This window comes from Lissotriton vulgaris, chromosome 2_1, assembly GCF_964263255.1.
Source record: "Lissotriton vulgaris chromosome 2_1, aLisVul1.2, whole genome shotgun sequence".
In the NCBI taxonomy this organism is placed as follows: Eukaryota; Metazoa; Chordata; class Amphibia; order Caudata; family Salamandridae; genus Lissotriton; species Lissotriton vulgaris.
Window position 1 is genome coordinate 1,615,367,584 of NC_141687.1, and position 27,811 is coordinate 1,615,395,394.

The following is a 27,811-nucleotide window of genomic DNA, read 5'->3' on the forward strand; positions in this document are numbered from 1 at the left end:
TGCAGGGGTTTGTGCATTGTAAGAATTAATATTTTTGTGCAAGAAGATATACCTCCCTGCACAAAAACAATCAATGGAAGTGTTTTGCTCTTTCTATGTGGCCTGTTCTGTATGCCACCCCTGGGGAGGCATATGGTTTGACGCATTCTCAGATTTACGCTATGTTGTAAATTTTGGAATGTGTCAAAATGGCCACCAAAACGCCCAAGGCACCCCTCCCTGATACAGGCTGAGGCAACGCAACAACCTGCGCTGCCTTATACCATATCTAAGAGGCCATTAAAAGCCATGCAGGGTAGCATTGCTAACCTTGTATATATTGGTTTGCACTCTGCGCTACTGGAGCATCAAAATAAATGACACTCCAGTGGCCCACATGGTTTGTAAATAAGCCCCCGATTCTTATTGACGTTTAACTCATGAACCCATGTTATGCAATATCGCAAAAACTCGGTACCAGCGATCTCTTACAGTAAAGCTGAAAATAGATGCCAAAAATCCTAGTTCCATGATTAGAATACACCAAATGGATCAGGTCCCGTGGTAGTGGGTGACTACTGGGAAGTATTCATGATAGATACTGAAATTTACCACCACTTTTTTAAAACTTGCAACTATTTCAATAAATTTGGAGACTAGTTGCTCATTTTCTAAACTTGTCTAAAAGGTTGCAGGAGCGAGTAGTCAATGCTTACTTCAGAAGATTTTCAAGAAATTAGAAGTTAAAAACACTATGAATTATAATCACACGCAAACTCAGTCTCGGACTGCATTATATTTTTTAACATGACCTGATTTAGAGGAGGGGATTTAGAATAAAAACCTCAAAATGCACCATAGTACCATGTGACTCATAGTATCCGTGCTGCCCAGTAAACATTTGCTGATGTATCAGCTCAGACCGTGTCTCTCTACACATACAAAGTGTCCTGCAACGTAAAATGTAAAGTTGGCCATCCTAAACACCATACTTGTAAAAGTGCAGAATTCTTTAGAAGTTTGAGAACAGCACAAATTAAATGACTGTCACGTTGATACATCGCATTTGCTTTTTTTATGCCTTTTAGAATTCCAAAACTTGATTTGAAAGCTTATTGAAAACAGTGTCCAGTTACACGTACAGCATGTGTTTAGGTCCATAGCCATCCATCGATGCAGTTGCCCATGGTTGAAGTTGCCTAGTGGGCAGCGCACAGATCCTTTTCAGTGCATTATAGGTGATGTACTTTTGACAGAACAATATTTGACGTGGAAAGACCAGTAAACAGAAATATGTTTTACTAAAAGAAATGCTGCTCGTGGAGTGTTCATGTAAAGGGGTCAGTTTATGACAGATGGCAACATTTAATTACTGAAAAGGCCCCACTCCAAAAAAACACATTTGGCATGCTGTCATCATTTGTGCATAAACTCGTGAAACACTCATTTATTTAAGCCAGAGTTACTGACATTGTCACTGCTGCTAGAAAAACCGGCTCCACTTTGAAATGAGATACATTAATTTTGTAGGACATCTGCTTCCGTAGCAAGTTTGTGTTTTTTAATGTAAGTCAAAAATAAGGTGACATAACTGTAGAAGCCTCCTTGATGTCATGCTGGTGGGCTGTGCTTTGGTCCAGAAGTCTGCAATTCACCTACAGACATTTGCCTAAAAAATGTAAAGCGCCCGTGTACCTTCGGGTCACGCTATATAAAGCTGCAAACATTAACTTGGGCGAGAGGGAGGAAGGGGCTCGGCTGTAGCTGGGAGTGTCGAGACCCAGGCACTTTGTCATGTAGAGCGCCCCTGGCAGTGACCCATTCACACCTGCTGCTCCTCAGCCTCAGACTGACAAAAGACGCATTCCCCTGCAGATCGTCAGGAGGGGGAGGGGTGCGGCACAGGATGGGACCCAGGTGAAGTTCATTCTTTTGCAGGGACCGACGGCGAGAGGCTGCTTTAGTTTTTAGAACTGGGAGAAGTGGCATTTGAGCACGCTACAAGCTCACTTCGAAATCCATTGCAAAAATCGAAAGTAAGCCATTTTTAGGAAAATAAACACAGTCTACACCTAGAAAAAGCACACGCGTTTAAAATCTGTAACTATTTTATTAAATGATACAATCTATACTCCTTTATTAAAAAGATGATGTTTCTGAAAAATATGTACTGCTTTTGCTTTAGTCGTGATATTTCCATGATTTGAATTGTATCTGTAAAATGTCTGTATATAAACGTTTTCCGTTACGCATTGTAGGACTGGTTTCTGGATGTAGGTTTATAGAAAGGCTTTGCTTTTTGATTTGGAAGATTAGCCCTTAGAAGCTGGAATATCAAGCATTTTCGTTTTACTCTTTATATTTTCTAGCTTGTAGTTTAGCTTTTCAGATTTTGAACTACAAGCCTCAGAATGCAACAAATGAAATATAACACAAGGAAAGTCTGCTAATGGATAACTTGGTCGCTCATAATCCACATGCTTCTCACTCTAGAATACCAAAAAGATGCTGTATTTGGTTAAATTAACCCATTTTAGCTAGGAATGAGCACAGGTTGGCAGATCACACCATTAAACTCTCAATCAATCAATAAATGCTTAGTCAAATTTAACACAAAAATACGTAAAGCAGTAAAATCACCAAAAATACAGGGGCAGATTTACAAGAAAGTGACACATCTGTACAGATGCGTTACTTTCCCGGTGCAACCCTGAGAAACCCTTGCGCCACCATGGATGTGCCGTATTTACAATACAGCACACCATGGCGCAAGGATTGACAAATGTGTAAAAAATTCTGACGCATCTTTTGGGTCAAAATTCACGCAATGCTGGAGTCGTGTCGCAAGCATGACGCAACTCCAGCAAAGCATTTTGAGGGCTATTCCCACTAGCAGGTGTAAGGTTTTGACGCAGTAGCGTCCTAGAAGTGATGCTGTGAAATCTTGTACAAGGCTTTCATGCGTGGGAACGCCCACCCTGCATACATTAAACCTGATGCAGGTATGAGGTGATGCAGGGCTTTCCATCATGACAAATCTCCGTAGATGCGTCAAATTGTAAATTGGCCGCATTTTTTACACCGCCACTGCTTCACAAAAGTGACGCTACGCCAGCGCAAAAATGTCGCAAGGGACCTGTAAATCTGCCCCAATGTATTTTTGTTACATTAAACTCTCAAAGTATCCCATTCAAGGAAAGAGTAGGCCGGGGTCACTGTCTCCTATGTCTGAAACTAATGTTCATTAGATGCAAAAGCAAGTATCTATGACAATTTTTTTTTCACTCGCAGGCCATTAGAGATACGAAACAAAACAAATCAGTTACAAAAAATATATATTTTACTGTTTGACTCGTAGCTCCTACATATTTTCTTACATTTAAAGTGTCATTAGGCTCTGAGGGCATTAAAACACTTGTACATTTATTTATTTATAAAGTTTAAAAGAGATTACACTAATTTCGTAATCCAGCAGTCCCGTGCTGATTTGAGCTCTTTCTACTATCTAAGTTGCAGTACTTCTCTCTTCTATCTCAAATTGTGTACTTGTGGAAATGATTCTAGCCACATGAATGTCTAACACAAACTCCTCCCTAATTGCAAGCTTACCTCTTCATGTAACTTTTGTAGCATGCACAAAATGTACTTTCCCAACTTTGTCCTACTCGGCAAAACCCAGGATTTACATGTCAACCCCAGTCAAATCCTTAAAGGACTCTTGCATGACCTTTTAAGCACCCACCCTCCTGCCTCACTCTCCCCAGCCAACCCTTGGCTAACACAGTTGTTGATGACCAGTCACCTATGGGCCCTATACTCTCTGTCACTATAAGCAACAGGAAAGTTCCCTCTTATCTTCTTGTGAGAGGATGTACCTTCGTCATAGCTTGCTTCATGACAGTCTTATGCTACCTGTATATGGACACCAATCAAGACTTGACTGCCTCCTTCCTCATCACTATCTTCCATGCTGTGTCAGTGTTTAAGGGCTGCCTGTCCCAATCAGCAGATTTCTTATGTGTGCCTGTTGGCATCCTATCTGCCTCCCTCAGGATGGCAAAGACTCCAAAGATGAGAGCAACCGTAACCCATAGATACCCATAGGTTCTCATTTATGGGACCTGAGTTGCCTCCAAGTCTTCAGTTCTGCCTTTTCCACCGAGGGCCATTAGCACTTATCACTAGGAATTAACACCATATTAAGGTGAAGGGTCTCCCTACATTGGACCTCCTCAGTTTTGCCTCCTTCCACAGGCTGTGGGAAACACCCAGAGGGGTTCTGCTATGTTAGGTCCCGGAATCATGCCGGAGGCCCTGCTCCTCCTCAGTAAAGGTGAATGGTGACCCACAATTGCTGGTAGCTATGTTACTCAGTCAGTAGCTGCCTGGCCTGAAGGTTGCTTGTCCCAGCATTTCCAGCTCTTTGGTGAATCATCAATGAATGACAGTTCACCACAGTCGCCCTCCTCTACCATCCAACACCATTCTGACAATCCTATCAAATTAAAGTGAGGCAGTGCCTGACACTTGCGGACCCACACACAGGAGATCCACTTCAAGCCTCACTCCATGCTCACCTTGTTGAAAGCCAACAGAATCAATAGAGGAAGTGCTGAGGGACTTGAAAAAGGTGAGTGCTATTAAAAGAAGCACTGTGATAGTTGAGTATATGGCATATTTTTGGGCTGCATAAGAATTTTGTTAGCTACTTAGTGTGTTTTGGCTGTTTTTGGTAATGTGTTGCAGTTGCATTTATAAAGTATTTCAATCCACTTATGAGGCACCAATTAACTACAATAATATATAACTTACTCACTTATGAGGCACCAAGGTGCATTTTAGGAGGGGTAGCATACTAATTCATGGAAGTGTGGTGTCAAGTGGCTTAGTTGAATAGTGTTTCAATGTCATGCATGAGAACCATAGTTGTGTTTTTATCTTTTTACTGTTGCTGTGCATTGGCATGTACTGAAGCAAAAGGAGAGAAAGGGCAGTGAAATAAAATGAAACACTCACTATGACTAGCCTAATTAATTCCGATGGGATCTACAATTGAAGTTACCGTTCAGCATCGGAAATATGGGTTCTGCAATACCTCCAAAGACCTGAATTCCCCCCCCCCCAGCGACTTTGCCTGCTGAAAGCAGGGGTAGTCCCCCTGAAACTCTGTGGCATGAGGCATTACGAGCAATTGGATGATGTGTTTTTGATTCCCCTGGTCGCTCTAATTTCTGAGTGGCTTTTCGTATAGATGGCTCTGTAGGTAATGAAGTTAAGTCTTAAAGGCAGAGCATCTGGCAATTGGAAGTCAACAGAGCGCTGGAGGACAGGGTAGATGTGGTCATGTAAATGGATTCATTTCAGTCTTCAGAGCAGTCGGAACAAGGCCTGGACTAGTGTCTTTGCATCATCAAGAAGAGAAAGGGCGAGTGAAATAGAAGCCAGGTGCATGTGAGGTAAATGTGGAATGCAGAAAACTTCATAATAGAGTATGTATGGTGTATAAAGCATTTATTGGGACTTAGTTCATTTAGGGAACATGGGAAAGGCTGCAATTGATAGTCACTCCAAGGTTTCTCACTTTTGTCAATATGGGTGGTGCTGCACTAAATTCCTGATTTCAAATGCTTGTAGACCAGTAGCTCTACCAATTGCTTCATGTTAAGATAGAATCTCTGTTTTGGACCAGTTTAGTTTAAGGTGAATACTCCGTATTGGTATTGACTTAAGTCAGTGGTCTAGTCCTGATGTTTCCAGGTCCCCCTGTTGTTTCAACTTTAAGATGACCTACATGGGGTCAGTGCACTTTTAGCACATTAGGTTGAGGATATTGAGGAATTTAGGTAGTAGTCTCAGGTAGGCATTAAAAGGCAATAATGTGATGAATGAGATTTTAGCAACAGCATCATTAATGTTGACATATGGTGATGTGAATTGAGCAGCAAGATTATGCTGGGTTTAATGGAAAGGTAGGATGAGAATCAGTCAGAGGCTAAGTTCGTCTGGGCTTACTATAAGGGAGTGGTGGTGAACTCTGTCAAAAGAAGCAGTTCGAACCAGCAGTGAGAATTCAGCAACTCTGGTCCTGTCCAAAGAGGTCTTCACATTATCTGAAATGGAAATCAGAATTCAGTTGGTGCCTCCCAAATGGTGGCCAACCCTGGCATTGTGGTTGTCCCCGGCATCATAATGGCTACAATCAGCACATTTTGTGTCTTCTTGGCCAGCCACTGCATTATTGCACAGTGCTATATTTTGAGCATCCTTGTCATTGTGCTGGATATCACTGAGATGTAATGGCAGTACCTGGGCACTTAAGGATTAATCTGATCATGCATGGGGTTTGTAAATTTGAGTAACTAAATGATATTCCTGTCCCCTGACAATGCGCTTAATGTACCATCCTGAATTGTAGAGGAAGAGTACGGAGCAATCCGAATTTTTAGAATAATTATAGCTCCAATTCGAGCCCTTGTTAGTAGTGGAGCGGAGCGGAGCACTGAGCACTTTGTCCTTCAACGGGACCACAGTCACCGGCAATCTTTGCACCAGGAGGTCCCTATGCATATCTGCTGCGCCAGGTGGCGCTTAAGAGCGGTTGCGAGCTCCCGCAGGGTGGGAGCCCTTGTTTGTAGTGGAGCGGAGCGGAGCACTGAGCACTTTGTCCTTCAACGGGACCAGTCACCAGCAATCTTTGCGCCAGGAGGCACCTACGTAGGACGTGCACGGGCTTACCGGGGCGAAGCCCTGGCCAAGGGCGGGCCCGTTCTCGCCTGGAGTAGGCTGGGCTGGGCCACCCCTCGGACACTGATTCTACAGATTGGAAGGGGCATGTTCTAGCTTTCCAGGTACTGTAGTCTCATGTTATGTTATCCCATTGAACAAGCCCTACCGCTTTTATATTCAATCTGTTCCTTCCATGGCATTTACTTCACGGTCATTTGATTCTGGAATGAACAAGCGCAAGGGAGTAGCGGGTACTTTGGACGCCTTTCTCACCAGGGCTGAATCAATGCTTACCCATGAGATTCAGCTAACAGAACGCCGACTCTCTTTGGACCCAGTCTATGGCACCATCATTCTTTATTTGCAAATAAGGATACAATGGCAACAGTGAAGCATTCTGGGTTTCATAACTGACCACAATTGCCTTTAGCAATGTTCTAAAACCACTAACAACATATAGACCCAAAATGTCAAAATTCAAAAGCTTCATGTCAATAAAGGTTTATTTTATTAAATAGAGAAACGGTTCATTTGAATGAAAAATACTTTGATAAATATAGTGCTATGCAGCTTTTACTTTGAAAAGTCTGTTTTCATGCTGCTAATATGTGTTTCTGTTGAGCAAAGTGTATTTAAATGCAAAGTGTGGCTAGGACTATGGCTTGGCATCTTTGTATGAATGTCATCATGACAAAGCAGTGCATTTTTAAGTCTGGCAGAACATACATGTGGCATACTCAGCCAATCAACATCATGTAGTCAAATTTTGTTTAAGTGCACGTAATCAAATCAGTTCCTACAAAAGAATTCCATAATTGTCACAATTCTAACATAATACTTGTAAAGGCAGATATTCAAAAACTCTGTTTAACCCTGTAGTCCTAAACAAAGATGCTCGGGAACTCTGACCTACTGCAAAGGTATCAAACAACTTGGCACAATGGCAATTTGCGCATCCCACACTGTCCCATGTCACAAATACCTGGTGCTTGCTATATTCTCTGCATAATGTTCTGCTCATTAAATCACTCAAAATAAATATTATTATGATATTCAAATATATCTTTTAATAATTCACTAATTATATAAGACATCCCTTGTCTGTTAAAAATATACTTCCCCATGCTGCAGGCATAACATTGCTTCCGTTCACTGTATGCAAGAACGTAGCCCATAGCGCAATATAGCTCCAGTCACTCACAGACCTCCAGCCATTATCTAAAAGAACATATTCCATAGTGCATTTTAGTATGTGAACAAAGGCAACGCATCACAAAATCTCTGAATTCCTGATACAGGCATTGATGCCGCAAGGTTATTTGCAAAAAATGATCAGATCAGTTTATATCCTATTTCAGTGCACTGCACCATCATTCTTTAATTGCAGCTACAGATCAAAAGGCAATTGTGAAGTATTTTGGGATTAGAAATTGACCCTAATTGCTTTTAGCTATATTTATAATACCACAAACTATTTTCAGACACAAAAAGTCTAAATTAAAATAGCTTCATGCAAATAAAAAAATAATTTTAATAAATAGAAAGGTTAATTTTCATGAAAATATTTGAATAATTACAGGACTGTGCAGCTTTCCCTTTGAAATGTCTGTCCCTTGTGCTGCTAGCATGAGATTCTGGTGAGCAAAGTGTGTTTAAAATGCAAAGTGTGTTTAAGACTGCAGTACCATCACCGGTCTACGGGGGCAGAGCTGAGCACAAATATAAACACACTTGATGTAACACAGGTCCCCACAAGGCAATTTTTTTTAAAGTTGTAAAAATTGACACAGATGTTCCTTAAGCCATTTTTTATCATTTAGAAGACATTGCCTTGTGGGGACTTGGGTTCAAGTCCCCACAGTGCACTCAAGTCCCCACAGCGTGAGTGTGTTATCACACCCAAGTCCCCACAAGGATAGTAACACAAACCCACACTCTCACACACACACACACACAAGCGTACAGAGACACACACCCCCTTACCCCCCTACAACTAAGCCCCACTCACCTCATCGGCGCCATTCCGGACTTATTCAGCCTCCGCGGGGCTCGCCCTCGGGCATGGGAGCCCCGCGTCTCCACTGCTTCTCTACCAGGCACTGTGTGGGCGCGGGCTTCACAAGACGGAAGTCCCGCCCACCACAGGTTTAGTTTTCGCCAGTGCACGCGCACGTCTTGTTGTTGCGCTGTGTGTGACATGCACTGGATCTCCGTGCTGCTGGAGCAAGTCGTGAACGAGTCGCTGGTGGTGAGCTTCCAGTGGGGGCGGCGGAGCTTTGGCGGGATCCTGCTGAAGAGCACGCAGAAGTAAGAGTCCGTGCGCCGCGCATGCAGGGGGAGCTCGGCCAGCGGGATTCTGATGAGCAGCTGGAAGCTGGCCAGGCCCTAATCCAATTAAGTGGGCTGCCGCCTACCATGATTAACGAGGCGGCAGTGTGCGCAGGCACCACACCACCCCCTCACCAACTCCAACTGCGAACCCCCTGTGTACTCGGACCTGTGAACTCGCTCCCCTCTGCACCAGCACCCATGGATCCGCGAACCTGCCGGCCCCGAGGAGATGCGAAGGTATGTGCGGCTGGTACTGCTCTGCTTGCTCGGTGGACTCTGCTCACTTCTTTACGCTGCGTTTTGCCAACTTGCAGGCTCCGGGCACGGACTGTGGTCCTTCAAACGCCTGCATAAAGTAAGTCCATGGCAAGACGGGGATAATAGGAAAGGGGGGTATTAGGGTGTGAATTTGATAATTCTGTGTGCTCTGAAACAGCAAGACTAGCCAGTTGAGCAGCTCTGAACAAACGTTGATGCCATCTCAGACGGTATTATGACGGGTCACCTCCAGTCTCAACCGAGACTACCTTTACATTGTATACATAGACTCTGGCCTATTTACATTCTCATTGCTTTTATATTATATACAGGTGAACTACCACACTGCACTATGTGGCTGTGCAAACATCAAGTAACCTAACATCTGTGTTTGTACTTCATTCCCCGTCCCTCCTCCCATTTGTTGTTTTTGTGTGCACATTATCCACGCTTGCACTTTTCACCCACAGTCATTATGCTCAGCTTCTCGTCAATATGAAATACACTCTGGTAACATCATGGAACAGAAAGTGAGTGTGTAAGCTTATCGGGCCAGTCGCCCTCCAGAAAGCAGAGCTTTTAATTAAGCTAAAATGAAATACTCGAGGGCATGAAGTCATGTTTTGCAAGCCTGACAACATTGTCAGTCCAACTACTCCTTGACTTTCAGGCCTTCTTATGAGTGCTGCTTGTGTAGTGTATTTTGTATTTCTTTTTTGTGCCAAAAACCCTATTTTTAGCACCCATCCTAACTAAATTTGCTCTTTCTGTTTAAATCCTAATGCAGAATCTGCCTTTTGCTATAACTTGAAGTGAAGTTGTAAATTTAACCACAACATTTGGTATTCTTTTAGCAGTCAACAGATGTTCCTAGGATTTTTTTAGTTCTTATTCTTCTTTCTAAGAAGTAGCACTGATTTTTCTGTATCGCCTTTTAGCACAGGTTTGCTATCCTTGAGACTATTTCCTTTATTTTAGCCCCCCTTGTTTTAATCAGCATTTACAAAGCCAGTAGATATGGGATTGGCTAACATCCTTGTGGCTTTGCCAATGCTTATTTGTCTAGTTGGCAGACTCAACTGAGAGGCCAACAACTGAATGGGTGCGTGCGAAGAGTCAGGTTGCCTGTACTTCTGCCACTACACCAATTCATAGTTTAAAAATAAATTGGGATGCAACGCATTGTCATATACAATGCCAAAAACTCAAACTTTAATGCTGGGAGACCTATTGCATTGTAAATGCTTGTTATTTTTGCTACTGCTTTTAAGGGTCTAGGAAGCAACATCTTAACATCTTAATATCTTTTATTCTGGGATAGTGAGGCCTTTGATGAAGGAGGGTTCGACATATGAGAGACACTGCAGGTAGGAAGTTAGTTTTCACTTTTATACAGCTGATTCAAGTATGCAGACACATTCTCCAGTGTGTAATGTTGAAACATGTGACTGCAGCATACTTGAAAGGATGCATTTTATCACTGAAAATATATGGCAGGGCCTCAAATTGTTGTACGATTCGGATGCCCTACAAAAATGAGTCGTCGTTCACTTTAAAAAAAAAAATACATTTCTAGATTGATTGTCGGTAAATAATTTGCACTTGTCCCAAACACGATATTTCAAAAAACTTTTAAATACAATAATTCTCCTGGTCCTCGTAGTCCCCTCTCAGTGTTATTTTAACTTCTGGTTTCATAATGTCACGGTTGATTAGATGGTTAGATGGAGGGACCTAAAAACTAAGAAGAAGTCTGTGTAACTTGATACTTTATTGGCATTGAGTGCTGAGTAAAATTATTTCACTTCTATGACTATTTTACTAACGCCAACTGTCCTATTTTGCCAAGATGTATTTGAAATCTCTCTGTGTTCTTTTGAGCCATGGAGTTCTGGGAAGAGCCATGGAGTTCTGTGAACGGTTAATATCATTCTCATATTGAACGACTGTAAACATTAAATAAATTCAGGGAAAGAGAAGAACCTGAGGGATTACCACAGTAACACCTCAAGGAGGATTAAAAAGGAGAGTCTTGGGGGCGTGGCTTAGCGGGCCGTAATGGCGGACGTGGCTTAGACGAGCTCTGTCCAGCCCGCCACTTATCCGCCTATTATCCTGTCTCCTCTCCTGATCCCGCTGCCCTAGAATACAGCGCTGTGCCCTGAACTGAGCAGCTGTGCTCCGGTGCTGCTCGCGGAGCTCTGGGGGCCCCAGTTGGCGTGAGGTGCGGAGAAACTAATTGCGACCTGGTCCGGGCAAGTGCAGGCGGGGCCTCAAGTTTCGCGCTCCCCTGCCGGTAGAATGCGGGGGCGGCAGCGCGCGGTGGAGTGCCGCAGGAAGGTGCTGGAAGGCCGAAACGTTCCTGGGATCATCGGAGGCCCCCTGCTGTGGTGACCCGGCTGACGGTGGGAAACTGCTGGAAGGAGGAGCGCGCATCCGGGCGAGTGGGGCTGGAGTCTTCCCATAGCGAGGCCTAGTGACCGAGACACAGCCGGGAGTTGGAGTTTGGCGCCATCCGAAGAAGCGCGCCCTGGCGGCGGACAACATCAATAGGTGATCGGGGGCAGGTCGGCTTTCGGTGGGTGCCACGGGGGTGTGCATGATCAGCAGTGGGGCTTGACAGAGGTGGTCGGAGGTCCTGAGGAGGGCTGGTTTTGGCGTGGGTCCCCTGCATACTCGAGACCATGGGCCACGTTGTTGAAATAGCCAGTGCTTTCAGAGGAGTCCCTCGGCTCACCAAGTGGCGGCGAACCTTTCCTTTTGGCCCGTGGTGCAACGGCTAATGCGTGGAGAGGCCCAGTGACTGGTGGCGCCACTGACGACCGGCGCCACACAATATCCGAGTGGACAGCCCATGCACCGGCATAAGCCAGCAGGTGATTGGGAGGCAGATCAGCCTTGGTGTGGGCAGCTGTAGTGTGAATGCTCTGAGCACGAAAGAGTGGCCGTGGTCAGTTGCCCGACAGTGCCAGGCCTAGTGAGGGACATTCCTGGCCAGTGTGCAGCTCGGGCGCACAGTTTCCAGGACCTGGGGGGAGCGATAAGGCAACCGGACTGGGTAGGCGCCCTGGGTACTAATACACAGTGCTCACCGGCGATATAGGAGGCGAAACCCAGGTATACAGGTGGCTGATCCTGGTGGAGTGTGTCCCTGGCCGCCGAAGACAATGACCAGAGGCAGGTGTGGTGGAGGGTCTGCGAAGCAGGGGCCCGTAGACAAGTACACGGGGCCGAGTGGTGGAGCTGGAGCCATTGGGGGGCCAGCACAGCCAGGGACCTGATAACGCGACGTTGATGGCGGCGATAACCCAGTCAAGGGATATGCTGCACTCGAAAATAGGTGCGTGGGTGCGGATGTCACTTTACTGCGTCAAGACCTACAGAACGCTGTGGCTCGCATCATGGAAGCTGAAACAAGGATTTCGGGGGTGGAAGATGATGTGGCGACCCTTAAGTGCTAAGTGACCGACATGGAGAGCGTCCAGAAGGGGCTGGCCCTTAGAGTGGAAGATGCGGAAGGACGGGCCCGTTGAAACAACCTTAGATTTGTGGGGCTCCCGGAGGGCTGCGAGAAGGGCAACATGGAGCGCTTCCTGACCCAGTGGCTGGAGAGTTGGCTCCCTCCTGAATCCCTATCAGGATGCTTCGTGATTGAGCCGGCCCATCGGGCTCTGGTACAGAAGCCGCCAGTGGGGGCCCGCCCCAGGCCTGTGATAGCCAAGCTATTGAATTAACATGATCGCGATACTATTCTACGAGAGGCAAGGGCGAAGGACTCTCTCATGTGTGAGAATCAAAGAATCCTGATATTTCCAGACTATACCAGGCTTGTCCAGCAGCAGCGGCAGTCGTTTACTGCGGCCAAGGCGCTTCTCCATGATCTTAAGCTCCCCTATGCCTTGCTTTATCCGGCCCGCCTGCGGGTGGTGTTTATATCTCGTGCCCACTTCTTTGACACCCTGGAGGAAGTGTTTCATTGAACTGATGAAACGGTGAAGGTGAGGGCACATACGCCACCAGGCCATGACTCCGATTCCTCCTTGAGCGGATCACAGGCGCAGACCGCCCGGGGATCGCGGAGTAAAGGGAATTGGAGGTCCAGATCCAGGAGGCGTTCATTTCCGGGGGGCGCCGCGGGCGGTGGAGCCGCCGCCCCGGAGCATCCGATCACAGATCCTTGAACATTCACCCGGCGAGAGATGGAACATTGGTGTGCATATACCCCTGTGGGTGTAAGTGTAAGGGACACTTTGCCGGAGTGGCCACAGGGCCGAGAGGGGCGATTGCAACAACTAAATGACAAGTGAATGTAAGGATATAGGGCACTGGGGGATTGGGTGGGGGGGTAGTTAAGGGGCGGACCACTTCCCTGGGCTTCAGGCCTGTTGGTGGGCGGGGGGGAGAGTTGGGTGAATGGGTAGTTGATTGGGGATCCATTGGTGTGGACGGCCTCAGGTCCTGCGTTTGGGATCAGGGGTTGCCCAGGCCGCGACAGGTACTTCAGCGTTTTTTGAGGTATGGGGGCTGGGTGTTTTTGGGTGGGGGGGTTTGGAGTTGAGGGGTGAGTGGGGGGGCCTGGTCTGATCTGCACGATAAATATGAGGTCTCAACACTTGGTGTGTGTACTTCCTCTAGGCCCGTCTATTAAGCTCTTGACATGCATCCCCTTAGATGGCAGTTGATGGAACCAGGCCGATGATTCCCAGGGCGTCCATGCGAATTCTTAGCTGGAATGTGCGGGGAGTACTTGATAATATGAAGAGAGGAGCAGTATTGCAGTTGGGGCCCACTAAACTAGGCGACATGGTGGGGGGGGTTGGGCTGGGTAGACGCTTGGCGATACCTTCATACCCATGCGCGGGAATATACATATCTTTCCGCAGTTCATAAGTCCTTTTCTAGATTGGACTATTTTTTCGTCCCCCGCGCAGCAGTCGGTAGAGTGAAATCTGCAGTTATATTACCACGGGGCTCTCGGACCATTCTCCGGTTGCAGTAGACATTTGGCTGGACAAAGGGCAGCAACCTTTCCGGTGGCGTCTCTCCACGTGGCAGATTCGACCTATCTCCTGAGGCGGAAGCCGGGAGCGCGACTTGTGCATTTTAAAAATCTAAAGTTACCTTTATTGTGTGTTTTTAAACTCACTTGCTTGTGAAAGCACTTCAGGGCACTTGCTCGCCCCTGATCGGCCCACGCAGCGGATTCTAGCGCTGCCGCGGAACCTGACCTAACACACACCCTGACCGGCGAATACAGAGGCCATGCCCCTTTTTTAGGCCACGCCCGCCGCCGCAATGTACAAAAGACGCTGACTACAAGCGCCGCACTCAGATTCGACCTATCTCCTGAGGCGGAAGCCGGGAGCGCGACTTGTGCATTTTAAAAATCTAAAGTCACCTTTATTGTGTGTTTTTAAACTCACTTGCTTGTGAAAGCACTTCAGGGCACTTGCTCGCCCCTGATCGGCCCACGCAGCGGATTCTAGCTCTGCTGCGGAACCTGACCGAACACACCTCCTGACGCCATTACCGGCGAGTACAGAGGCCATGCCCCTTTTTTAGGCCACGCCCCTCCACTCCACCCCCTTCCTTCTGCATAAACCATGTGCATCTGCCGGAAGGGCAGCGGGAGCGCCTAAGGCAAGCCCGTCTGCGCCCGTCTGCGCCAGACCGAGCCCTGAGCCCGGGACCCCTGCTTCTGTCACATCTTCTCCCCTGAGGTATACCCAGGAAACCCTGTTCAATCTTAGGGACTCTTCCTCCGCTCCCTGTCGCAGCATTATCTCATTAAAGGATGGACATTCCTGCTGCTCAAACTGTCCATATAGGCTTACACCACGACTCCCCCCGAAACCACGCTGGCTCAGGATGGCTCTATCATGCTTCTGCAAGACTCCGAGATTGAGATTCTCTTTCTCACCGAAACATGGATCAACTCCAACTCAGACCCGGACATAGTTCAAGCACTCCCCTCTGGCTACCTAATCAAGCACCAGGACAGACCCTCCGGGACTGGAGGCGGAATCGCGATCATCTACCGAGATTACCTGTCCTGCCATTTTAAGGACAGCCCAATTCAGGACTGTGAAAATGCCCAGTTCTCTATCCACCTACCCCCATCCACAACCCTTTCAGGGATACTAGTCTATCGCCCCCCAGGACAGCAACGACTTTTTTGCAACTCCCTTGTGGAAACCATCTCCTCTCTTGCTTGCCTGTCTCCTAACTTTACGGTCTTAGGAGGTCTAAATCTCCATTTCGACGACCCAACAAACAAAACAGCCGATGACCTTAAGGGAAGACCTAGCCTCCCTTAACATTCACTTGAAATGCAACCAGCCCACCCATTCCAAGGGCCACCTGTTGGACCCCATATTCACTAACCTCACAAGACTAGTAGTGAATAATCCCCTCCCCGTCCCCTGGTCAGACCACTTCTTAATCCCTTTAAGCTTCAACTTTTGTCCGAAGCACCGGAGAGACCTCCTCCCCAAGCACCATCCCGCCTGTGGCAAAAACTGGATACGGCTTCATGGGCCCAAGCACTAGCCTCTACCACACCTGTGCTGCACCCAGACCCCTCCAGAGCAGACGTTCAACTCCGCGGCTGGATCGATCAATCCCTTGATGCCATCCTTCCCGTCAAACCCCTGCCCAGTAAAAAGAGAACTTTTAAATCTCCTTGGTTTACCCAAGAACTACGCGAACTTAGGAAAAGGTGCAAAAAGCTCGAGCGCCTGTGGAGAAAGGACTGGGCTACTGAAAGCAAAAACGAATATAGGTCTGCCTTGAAGCACTACAAAACCTGTATAAAAACACCCAGGTAACCTTCTTCGAGGAAAAAATACAAGCTGCAGCTAACTCTGCCAAAGAAACCTATCGCATCGTACGTCTTCTCACTAAAACCCCAGATCCTTTGCCCACACGAGACCCATCGGGCACCAGATGCAACCAGCTAGCTGAGTTCTTCTCAACAAAAATTAATAATATCCTCAAATCCCTCCCATCTCCCAACACCTCACAACTCTCCGCTACCCCTCCCCCTAGTTCGGAGGCCCCACGCCTCCAAACATTCTCCCAGGTGACCACAGAACTATTCCTGACCACTCTACAATCAGTGAAGTGTGGGGCTCCATCAGATCCAGCTCCTATGAGCAAACTAAAACTGGTCGCCTCCACTGTTGCCCCTCCCTTCACCAACCTTATTAACGCTTCCTTTACACTGGGCACTGTCCCAACCAACTTGAAAAAAGCTACAGTCAGGGCACTTCTCAAAAAACCCCACCTTGATCCCACAGACCTATCCAATTTCAGACCCCTCTCTCTCCCCCCAGCCATCAGCAAAGTGGCAGAGCGAATTGTCAACCACCAACTATCTCTCTTCTTGTAATCCAACAACCTCCTGCGCCAATCCCAGACAGGGTTTAGACCGGGACAGGGAACAGACACCGCACTACTAGCCGTGGTCGAAGAGGCAAGAACCATCATAGACGCAGGAGGATCAGTGGCAGTGATCCTCCTCGATCTGAGTGCCGCCTTCGACACGGTAGACCATGCCATCCTCATCCACCGGCTCAGCATGGTAGGAGTTTCCGGCACCGCCCTGTCCTGGATCAAATCCTTCCTGGAAGGCAGAACCTTCCAGGTGTCCGATGGCACAGTTAAGTCCAAAGCCCTCCCTCTCCAGTGTGGGGTCCCCCGGGGCTCCTCCCTGAGCCCCCACACTTTTTTTACGTCTACATGTCTCCCCTAGAAGACATTATAACCCCATTCAGCATAAAAACAGTCATGTATGCCGATGATACCCAACTGGTAGTGTCCATAAACCAGTCGAGTAAAAGCCTGGACAACCTGTCAACTTGTCTCGAACATCTTCCATTGGATGTGCGAATCACGCCTGAAATTAAACGGAGAGAAATCCGAGATCCTTCTCTTGGGAAACCCACGCAAACTCCCTCCATCCCTCTCATGGCCACTCTGCATGGGATCACCTCCCACCCCCAAATCCGAAGTCAAAAGCCTTGGTATATGGTTGGACCAAGACCTCAACTTTAAAGTCCAGGCCAGAAAAACCACAGGCACTTGCTTCGGCCTCATTCAAACAGCGCAGAAAATCCTCCACTTAATCCCCTTCCAATCCAGGAAACTGCTCATGCAGGGGCTGGTGAACTCCAGATTGGACTATGGAAACAGCCTTATCTAGGGGCCCCGCATCGGTCATTAACAGACTGCAATGCGCCCAAAACGCCGCCGCCAAATTCCTGACCGGGACCAAATCTAGATGCTCTGCCAAACCAGCCCTCAAAAGCTTACACTGGCTCCCGATTAAGGGAAGGATCACCTTTAAGACCCTTTGCATTTCACACAAAATAATGCAAGGCAGAGGCCCGCCGATTCTGAGATCCCTCGTCAAACCCCATCATTCTAACAGACAACTCAGATCAGACTCCCTCTCCCTGGCCAGCGTCCCCAGAATAAAAAAGGCCCGCTCTGGGGGGCGATTGTTCTCCTACAATGCTCCAAAGCTGGGGAACTCCCTTCCACTCTCCATCCGAAGAGAACACAACCTACTTGTCTTTCGAAGGCAACTAAAAACATGGCTCTTCCCATAATACATCACCTCTTCTTCCCCCCTCCGGAACTACAGGTCGATTGACAGCGCTGGGACGCCCCAGGGTAGCTATGCGCTTTACAAATCTGCATTCAAATTCAAATTCAAATTCTTCAGCAGGAGGATTATAGAAAACACATGGGGGAGGCCATAGCCCACTACTGGGAAGATAATGTGGGGTCGGTTGCAGATGTTGTGACACTTTGGAAGGCCCTGAAACCCACACTGCGTGGAGTGGACATCGCCTGGTGTGCAGCAGCCCGTAAAAAGCGCAGAGAGGAATTGGTGAAGGCCGCAGCACATATTGAGACTAGAGGGGCGATGTAGTGGAGCTCGGGAGGTGGGGCAGCTACTACTGGCACAGCAGTCCTATGCGTCCTTGTTACTGGACGAGGCTCAGCAGGTGTGGTTGGGGACGCGTAGCAGAATATATCAGTGGGGAGATAAATCTGGCACTATGCTCCATAGGCTCTGCCAAAATACGCTTCAGACGCAGACGCTGCCGGGGATCACAGATGCGGCCGGGGCCTCGATCACGGACCCCAGGGAGATAGCGGACAGTTTTGCACAATATTATGCAGCACAATATGTTCGGCAGGAGTGTCTCCCTGCAGCAGTGGTAGATGAGTTTATTGCGGACCTGCCACCACGTGCGGTATTGGAAGAGGTGCGGGAGCCTCTGGAACTCCCCCTAACTGCTGAAGAGCTGGGCACGGCCCTAGGGGAGCTTAATACCGGAAAGGCACCTGGGCCGAATGGGTTCCAGAGTGAATTTTTTAAGAAATACCACCTCCAATTGGGAACGCACATTAGGGCAGCGTTGGAGGCGGTTAGAGAGCAATGTCGACTGCCGGCAGACTGGAGACATGCAGAGGTGGTGATGTTCCACAAACCTGGTAGGCCCCCGGAACGGCATGAGTCTTACCGCCCCATCTCCCTCCTAAATATCAAAGCAAAGATACTGGCCAAGGCGCTAGCGAATCGTCTCCTTCCTTATATAACAGAGCTGGTCCATCCGGATCAGGCTGGGTTTATACCCCATAGGGCAACGAGACATAACATCAGACGTGCTCATGTTATAGTGGAGGCGATTAGAGGCACAGGGAAGCAGGCAGCGCTCCTGTTGGCAGATATATAGATAGGGCTTTTGACTTGTTGAGTTGGGTCTACCTGTTTGCTCTCCTGTCTCGTCTTAACCTCGGGCCCCGTTTCTTGTCGTACCTAAAACTACTTTACACAGACCTGACGGCTTCCATAGGGCGAGGTACTCGGCAGGGATGCCCCTTGTCGCCGTAGTTGTTCGCCAACGGGGCGGCCTGGGTGCGCATAGACGCACAATTGAAAGGCTTTGAATGGGAGGCCGGCCCTTCGGATAGAATCGCGATGTACGCCGATGATGTCCTGTTTTTCATCACTAACGTTAATAGGTCGGGACCGCGTATTTTAGAGAAAATGCAAATCTTTGGTGAAACATCTGGACTCTACTTGAATCCTCGTAAATCCACCTTGTGGGTGCTGGGAGACCGCACGGGAATTGGACCATGGGCCTCCGCGTTGCAGATGGCGGTGGGGGGCCTTCAGTATTTAGGAGTGTTCCTGTCTGAATCCTCCATGGTCTCCTGGGAACGCAACATAGTGCCGGTCTGGGACCGGGTTCGAACGGAGATAAAGACGTGGTCCCGTATGCCCCTGACTATATATGGCCGGTCGGCGATCTTTAAGATGGTCACTCTCCCACGTCCGCTATACCAATTGCAGAACCACCCTTACCCGATTTCACCTCATTGGTTTAGGCAGGTAATTTCGGTGCTTGTGCACTTTCTTTGGGCGGGGGGTGCAGTGTGGGTTGCGCTGCGCACCTGCTTTTTATCGACATACTGTGGTGGGCTGGCAACTTCTGATATCCTGTCGTACTATCAGGCCTCCCATCTTTTGATCCTGAACGAATGGTGGTATGGAGACAGGGGGGACCCGGCCTATGCTCTTGAGCGCTTTCCTATGGGATCCGACACTCTTCACACTATTTTATACTCGGTGCGGTTGAAGAGACGGTTGCCGCAGGCTACCCAGCTAGTCTTTCAGGTCTGGAGGCAGGTGCTGCGTCGCATGGGATGGTGGGGTACGTTAACGGAAGAGACCCCCCTATAGCGTAATGGCAATCTGCCTGCACTGGCGTCACTGCAGGGCTTTAGGGGCTGGGACTGCATAGGAATTTCAACACTGGGTAATGTTATGTCTGGCACGGCCCTTAAATCATTTCAAGACCTCAGCGAGGAATATAGCATGCCTCGAACCCAATTCTTCAAATATCTACAGTTCCGCCATGTCATTGCACCTAGCCTGGAAGGACTTGACTCCTTACCTTAATTTAGTCCACTAGAGGCAAAGTTTTTTATGGGGGAATTTGAAGACAAGAAAATATCCCGCATTTACCAGACTCTAGTTACACGTTGTTCCTCCGTACACGATTCGAGGGAATCCTGGGAAAGGGATATCGGAACGCTGGAAGAGTAAGATTGGCGGGAAGCCCTTGATGCCCCCCTTGGTGCAGCCATTGCAATACGCTTACGACTTATCCAATTCAAATATCTTCACAGAGCTTATTACACTAGGGAAAGGCTGTCGCAGGTGGGTTTGATTGCGTCTCTGGACTGTTTGAGGTGCGGTCAAGAGGTGGGCACCCTACTTCACACTGTGTGGAGCTGTAGTGTCTTGGTTATATTCTGGAAAGGGGTGTGGGACTGTTTGTCTGAGGTGTTGGGATGGGAACTTTTGCGTACCCCACAATTAGGTCTTTTACATTTTCTAGAGGGGGTGGGGGGTAACATATAAAAAAGGCATCTGCTGCTGTTGGGCCTCACTGTCGTTAAGAGAGATGTGGCCCAAGCTTGGAAAGATACACAGGCACCGCCGGTAGTGGTGAGGAAAAAGGGACTGGGTTTTTGTATGGGGTTGGAGCGTCCTATTTTTGAAGCCCGGGGCTGCCCTAGGAAACACTACAAAATATGGAAGAGGTGGTCGGAATATAGGGGTCTATGGTTAGAACCACCGGAAGAATGTGAAGATTGCTCGGAGATAGTAGACGGGGGCCGAAATTGAGGAACTGTGTACTCTGTTTTACATATGAAACTATTTGAGAGTGAGACGGTATCGTGCAGTGGGCTAGGGAGGGATCCGGGTGGGGGGAGATGGGGACAGGGAGGGGGGAGATGGGGACAGGGAGGGGGAAGTTGGGGACAGGGAGGGGGGGAAGAGGGAAGCCAAAAGATGTATAGATTGCCAATCATTTGCTGCTGTTGATTTGTTTGCAGTTTTCTCCTGAATGTGGGGAGCTGCACATTGTGTGCAATCGATCAATAAAATTTGTTTTGAAAAAAAAAGTCTTGCTTTTTATGTAGGACTACATTTTTGAAAGAAAAGATTGTGACCAGTTCATGACGGAACTGCCAAACCCTGCTACCTACTGTAGCATGAACTAAAGAGTATAAGTTGATGGTATCAAATACCTAGCCTGATATGCTTCAAGTTTGAAAGTGTAGTTTTGAACACATGATGGAGATGGGTGCTGGACTGCATTGCATCCAGTAAACTATCCCTGGCGAGGTATGCTCACAATTAAGAAGCCGTAGTCCGCCCAGCGTTGAAGAAATCTCAATTCATCAGCGTTTCAGTTAAGTTTGCAAGATGTATCTTTTTAAAAATTTCTTGAAAGAGGACATTAATCCACCTGCCAGTTTTCAATGACAGGAACTTGCCGAAACTTGGAAATACCATCATTTATAGCCGTTATTGGAAGCGTTTAGAGTTGTCATATGAGTAAAAATGTAGTTACCTCAAGTGGCGGGTGCAGGAAGATCATGAGAAGCAGTGAAATTGAAAGGGCCATTTGTTTGTATAGTAATGGAAAACTCTTTTCCCTTTTTTTCACTTGAGGACTTTCTCAAAATCGCATCTCGGGTGTCAACAGCCTATCCCACCTCAGGAGGAGGCAAGAGCTTCAGGTTAATGCATTATATAGTCTAATTAGAAGATGGCTACTGCAGTTTAATGATTTGACATTAGCACAAATACATTTAAACACCAATGAGTTCACTCGGTGTGGAAGTATAGCAATTGAGGTTGTCTTATGGATGGGGACTGTTAGTTTTTGATGGCTTGTTTGTAATTCCATTCTCAAAAGAGATCAGCAAAACTTCCAGTTAGAGCAAAGCATTAATAATGTCCAGTGTGGTTATTACTCTGGAATTTGGATCATGAATTCAAATGTATCCTTTATTAGCAAGACACTCTCACGCCTGATATTATCTTATTTAACGAAGCACACGTTCTGCCTTCACTAACTTATTGTTCTTGTAAAAACCCAATAAATGCAAGAAGGTAGAGAGTACAAAGTAGTGCCAGACATGAGTTGGCTGTGGCAGAACCTTCATGGAAGTGTAGTAGTTTCAAAGATTTCCAGTGATGGTGTTGCTTTATTCCTCAGCCTATCAAAATGTTATTCGATAAACAGGCACATATTCTGTTTCATTTAATTCTGAAACTGTGACTCTGGCACTGGCTCTTCTGAGATTTATTATTATAGCTTGATGTTAATGGTAACAATTTTCTTTTAAAGTCAACAGATACAGCATTCCACTAATCAGATTGCAAAGGACACAAACAAATTATTAAAGGAGCTCGGATCCCTCCCCCTTCCGCTCTCTTCTTCTGAACAGGTTAGTAATTAATAATAGAAACTTTTTTGATGGAGCTTGGCCATTTAAAACCATCTGTACAGAATGCTTTTTGGTGTGTAATGTGAGCGTGTATTGTACAACCTGCATATTGTATGAAACCAAATGGTATAGCAAACCTGGGCCCTGATTAGATCATGGGAATGAGATGTATTCCAACAGAGTTCTGATTTAGGACGGAGGACCCACACCCACCAGTGGTGACACGTTTCATCATAGGGCACCCTTCTCATTCAAGACAGAAGACATGTCGTAATGGACTTCAAAAAGTAAGACTGTTTTGTAGTTGGAATGTCTTCAATCTTTTCAGTTGGGAGGTGGGATCCGGCAGTCGTGCATGTGTTGAATTGTGTAATTGTTCACCTAACAAATTTTGCCGATTATGTCTCTGAAACAATTTAAAAAAGAAAATATGTCATTGTTCCCACAGCCACTGGTCTGGTAAATGTGGAAACAGAAGTAATTCCTACTGCCATGAGCTCCTTATTTTGTGGAACCCATTCAGGTGTGCCATCGTACTCTTCAAGAGTGTGGGTGAGGAGCACATTGGAGGGATCTCTCTGTTAGTGCCTTAAATCACAACTTTGGTATGTCTGTGCTCATGTACATATGGTTTCCTAAAACAATATTCTTGTTATTAAAGACTTCTACAAATACTGTGATCCAGGGTGGTGATGGTCCATACAGAAAACATCATGAGATACTTTTACATCATGAAATTAGAAGTAGCCCCCCTCCCCAAAGTTACGCGGGCTGGTAATGTCATTCATCCTTTAATGACATTCATTGCAAGGGAACTCTGTATTCTTTTCAGATGTTTATGTGCCGGGTATCCTGTAGTAACAATATGTTATGTTAACTGCATCTGTGCTGTCAAATCCCTTGTGTTTTCCTGAAAATGAAACGTGTGAAGGGTCTTGTTCTTTAGTTTTGATACATTGCTCACTCAGAGTATTGGGTTCCATTGGACGATGGGATACTCCCAGAGAGGTACTCTTTTCATTGTGAGTGTATACAGGCTCCTTGACCAGGCTGGGCAGTACTTGAGTCTGGTAGCAACTGTTTATTAGTTTTGGCATTCTGGCCTTCTTAACTGAACCCTTTGAGAAAGCTCTATTATGGCTATAACTGCAAATTTTGACAGTCTGGCATTACCTTCCCCTGATTTCCCCTTGTTGTATGCGGTGTTCATGAGAGTTCTTTGATAGATAAAAAGTGGTCAGCCCATGGTTTTGATCTCCTTTATGTAGTCTGAGGTAGAAGATTGCTCCAAAACGGTTAGTGTTAGTCAGTGCTGTTGTCTCCTCTCCTTCCTTCCTTCCTTCCTGCACTGCTCTCCCATTTCCTTCCTACTGTAAAGCCAAGTACAAGAGTCTGCGTTTGAATTCACATTCAGTGAATGGAACAGGAAAGGATCATTTGTGCTCACTGAAACTTCACCAAGCCATTTCCAAGGGATGACCTTGCTGCTGCAGAGGAGCAACACTTGAAAATTGACTTTAGCCAAGGGCTGCCCACCTTACAGACATGGACTCTCTGCCACCCCCGTACTTAAACATGAATTAGTACTACATGATACCCAGATTCTGAGGAATACAGGGTTACCCCATTGATGATGAATCGAGAGTAACATCACCTAATTGGCCAGAGTGCGTTTGGGTTCTTATCCACATAAACTAAGAAACTCTGCCCATGTGGGCTAGATGCAAGGGGTATGCTGTACAAGATTAAGAAATTCGCTTTTATTCAATTATCACCCCCCAAAACCTCAAAAACAACTTTGAATTAGAGTTGCAGGTTTGTTTGTATCCAAGTGTGCGGAATATAAGCTGATCTCTTTAGTTTATCCACTGTACTTTTTACATAAAAAAGCTGTGCATGCCAGTGTAGGTAAGGGTGAAACTTTGTTAGTGTCCCCTGGAGAGATCCAGCATACCTCCAGGAGGAGTTCAGAAGGACTGAGCCTGCCTACACCACCCAGCCCAATGAAGTGTATGAGCGAGTGCGACCCTATTGTGCTACATGGCCCTGTGTGTTGCTGCACACACCACTTCCTCCATAACGACTCCTGACAAAGTTTTAGTGGCTGCACTCTGGTGTGGAGGCCTGTGTGCCACCTCATGCATCAGTGCACCTGTGACAATCTCCAAAAGCAACCACACCCTTATGTGTTACGGCCAGTTGTGCTATCACATAAGAGCCCATCTGAGCAGTCCCTGTGAACATCTGGAGTTTGTGAAAAAATGATCTTCTGCCTCAGTACCATTGTTTCTCCCCAGCTGACACGAATAATTCTCTGTGGGATCACAACAGCATCATGAGGACTATGTTCTTGACTATCGTCTTGATGAATGACACTGCAAGGGAAAAGAACAACACACTTGCTTCCAGCACAGACCATGTCAGTCTTAGGCTGCTCTCGTCATTCTACTGCAGCACTCACTGAACTCTGAAAAGTCTTACTATAACTGAACTGTTATTCCTGCACCCACTAAATCCGAAGCCACTACAAGTTGACTGTAGCTTAAATTACACCCTGGTTGGATCCCTGTTTCAGTTGTGTGCAGCATGTTAAGTACCTAGTCACTGTTAGAACAAATGCAACACTTAGCAAAGTAACAAATGATCCATAGGCTTTATAAATTTATTAAGCATAATTTTGATGCAAAAAAAGTCTTGTTTTACACACAAAAAAATAGCTCCACTTGGACAGTATATTGTGATTAATGAGCTAGCCGAGTGAAGTGCTGTACTCCACACTTCTCGGCAAGATTGCGCTTTTTTTTCTTCAACCTCACTACTGCCTGAAAGTCAAAGCCTGAAGAGAAGGTACCTGGCTGTGCATTGTTCTTTCAGTGGTGTCTGTGATTGTTTCGGTAGAAAACAAGTTTATTTAGAAAGTTATCCCTAAAACATTCTAAAAAACTCATAAAACAGTTAAACGCGATGATTTAACCCATCTAACCCGCCGACACCCCCGCTACTACAGTTCATCAATAAAACTCTGTTTGACAGACTGTAAAAACTGAGCAATTCTTACTGCCACATCTAAATAACGCATTTCTGATATCTCAGCAGTTTGAACAGTTTCATATTTAAAAATGTAATACAGTTCGAAAGATTAAAAAAACACAGTCCATAAGTTTATGCAGTAGAGCGCATTTTACATCTCCGATCTTGATTAGCGTATTCGGTTAATCCAAGCTGACCCTCCAAAATTGGGCAAAATACCAACACTGTGTCTCCAATATGCAGATGACATTGTCTTGCTAGCACAAACTCCTGTAGGCCTGCAGAAACTGGTTACAGAATTGGGAGCCTACACTACCATGAAACAGCCTCTGATTAACCACCAAAAAACAAAAGTTATGCGTTTCTCCAAATTCAATAAAACATCGAAAAGGCACGCTTTTTCCTGGAAATTGGTTAAGCAACCACTGACAAGGATTGTGTGCTATAAATACCTAGGCTTTCTAGATTGCAAGCTTAACTTTAAGTTACACTTGGACCAAGACCGTTTGAAAGCCAAACAATTGTTATTCGCTTTCAAAACCCTTAGGAAAAAACTCATAGGATGCTCCACCAACCATCTGCTGAAAGTGATTGCCACTAAATTTCTACCTTCCATCTCATACAGCTCGGCAATTCTTAACATTAAAGATGCCACAGTCCTAAACACAGCACAATCCACACTTTTTAAGAAACTGTTTTCAATACCGCTACATACCTCACAGGCACAAATCCGCCTAGAGTATGGACTAACAAATCAGATCATGGCCAGACAAGGCGCGTTCGTAAAATATTACTGGAGGATGAGGGAAGCAGAAGACAGCACCCTAGCCCATCATTGTTGGGTCGAGATCGAAAAACAAATGAGTCTAGTTAATTCAACCATAACAGCCCTGAAGGAATCCCTGTCGGCACTACAGCTAGAGGATGCTTGGCTCACCCCTGCAACGTACACCAGATTTAAAAGCGTGGTCAATAACGCCATTAAACGAACCTCTTTATTAACAGATAAAACTACCTTTTGCTTAAAAACATCATGCCTGGGCTGTGATACATGCCTACCAGGGGCTGAAGCTGCAACAATGCCTGATGGAACATTTCATCCACCAGAAAAAGTATTATCTGATGTTGCTACGAATGAGATCTTTCCCCTCAAAGGATCTGACCCCAAAATGGAAACAAACCTGGCCAAGGTATGCCGCCTCTGTGGTAAAGGGGAAGAGTCACTACTACATGTACTATGTACTTGCCCTTTCTTGTTGGAAACTCAAAAATCTATCCTTCAGGAGGCTCTAAGGAAGGAACAAATAAGAACATGTATAGCAGCAGTCATTAAGTGTCTTGAAAGGTCGTCTATTCCCCTGTCCTGCAGAGCCATAAAACTTTGGAAAATCGTGGCAAAAGAACTGGAAAAAAGCGACTCTAGCCAAGTAGCCAATTAATTTGCACATATTTTCTAAATGTACTGTTATATTTGTCATTATTTTAATGTAATTAGCTACCTCTTCTTGTGATGATGACCTCAAAGCGTTTTTAAAATGTATACTTAAAGCATTGCATTTCATGATGGTTGTCCATCCTTTAATGATTTTTAATGAATCAAATAAAAGTATATTTGACTTGACTTGACATTTTACACTCAGGGGGCAGGGACAGAGACCGCTGTTATCCTGGACCCTGGCCCAACATGTGCAGGATGAATGGATTGGATTACATCCAACTCTAGCCCTTAAGATTTCATTTAGTAAGCCAGGGTCTGATAACTGCATCAAATACGGAAAGACAATGTCCTGGCCTACAGTAGAGATTGAAAAGCTGATAGACTGTTTTTGCTCAGATAGGTCAGGTCATTAGTCTTGATCACCATCACTGCAGACTCTTTCAATACTTGCGTGTCTGGGAAGGGGGACCAGGATTAATTGTGCCACAGACTGAATGTAGGTTCTAATAAAGGTCGATCTACTCCTTATTTCCTTTGCCCACCTTGTTTCACTACCTTGAATCTCATCCCAGCAGAGTTTAGATACTTTAGTCACGTCATCGACCTCTGAGAAGCTGTTGGAGTATCTTAGGGCCAAAGTAAAGGCCCACTGGTGTGTGGTCCCTGTGTTTCAAAGGACAGCATGTAGCAAAGTGACACTTTTTGACATGGTCATCCCTTTTT

At 46.3% G+C, this 27,811-nt stretch overlaps 1 protein-coding gene across 1 annotated transcript in view; it reads left to right on the forward strand.

The window, feature by feature from the left end:
* The window catches only part of STX12 (syntaxin 12), a 222,213-nt gene that overhangs the window by 98,015 nt on the left and 96,387 nt on the right, over positions 1 to 27,811 (forward strand). The window contains exon 3 of the mRNA XM_086957486.1: positions 22,521 to 22,620. Coding sequence (XP_086813612.1) covers positions 22,521 to 22,620 — 100 coding nt within the window. The remainder of the gene's footprint in view (positions 1 to 22,520; positions 22,621 to 27,811) is intronic.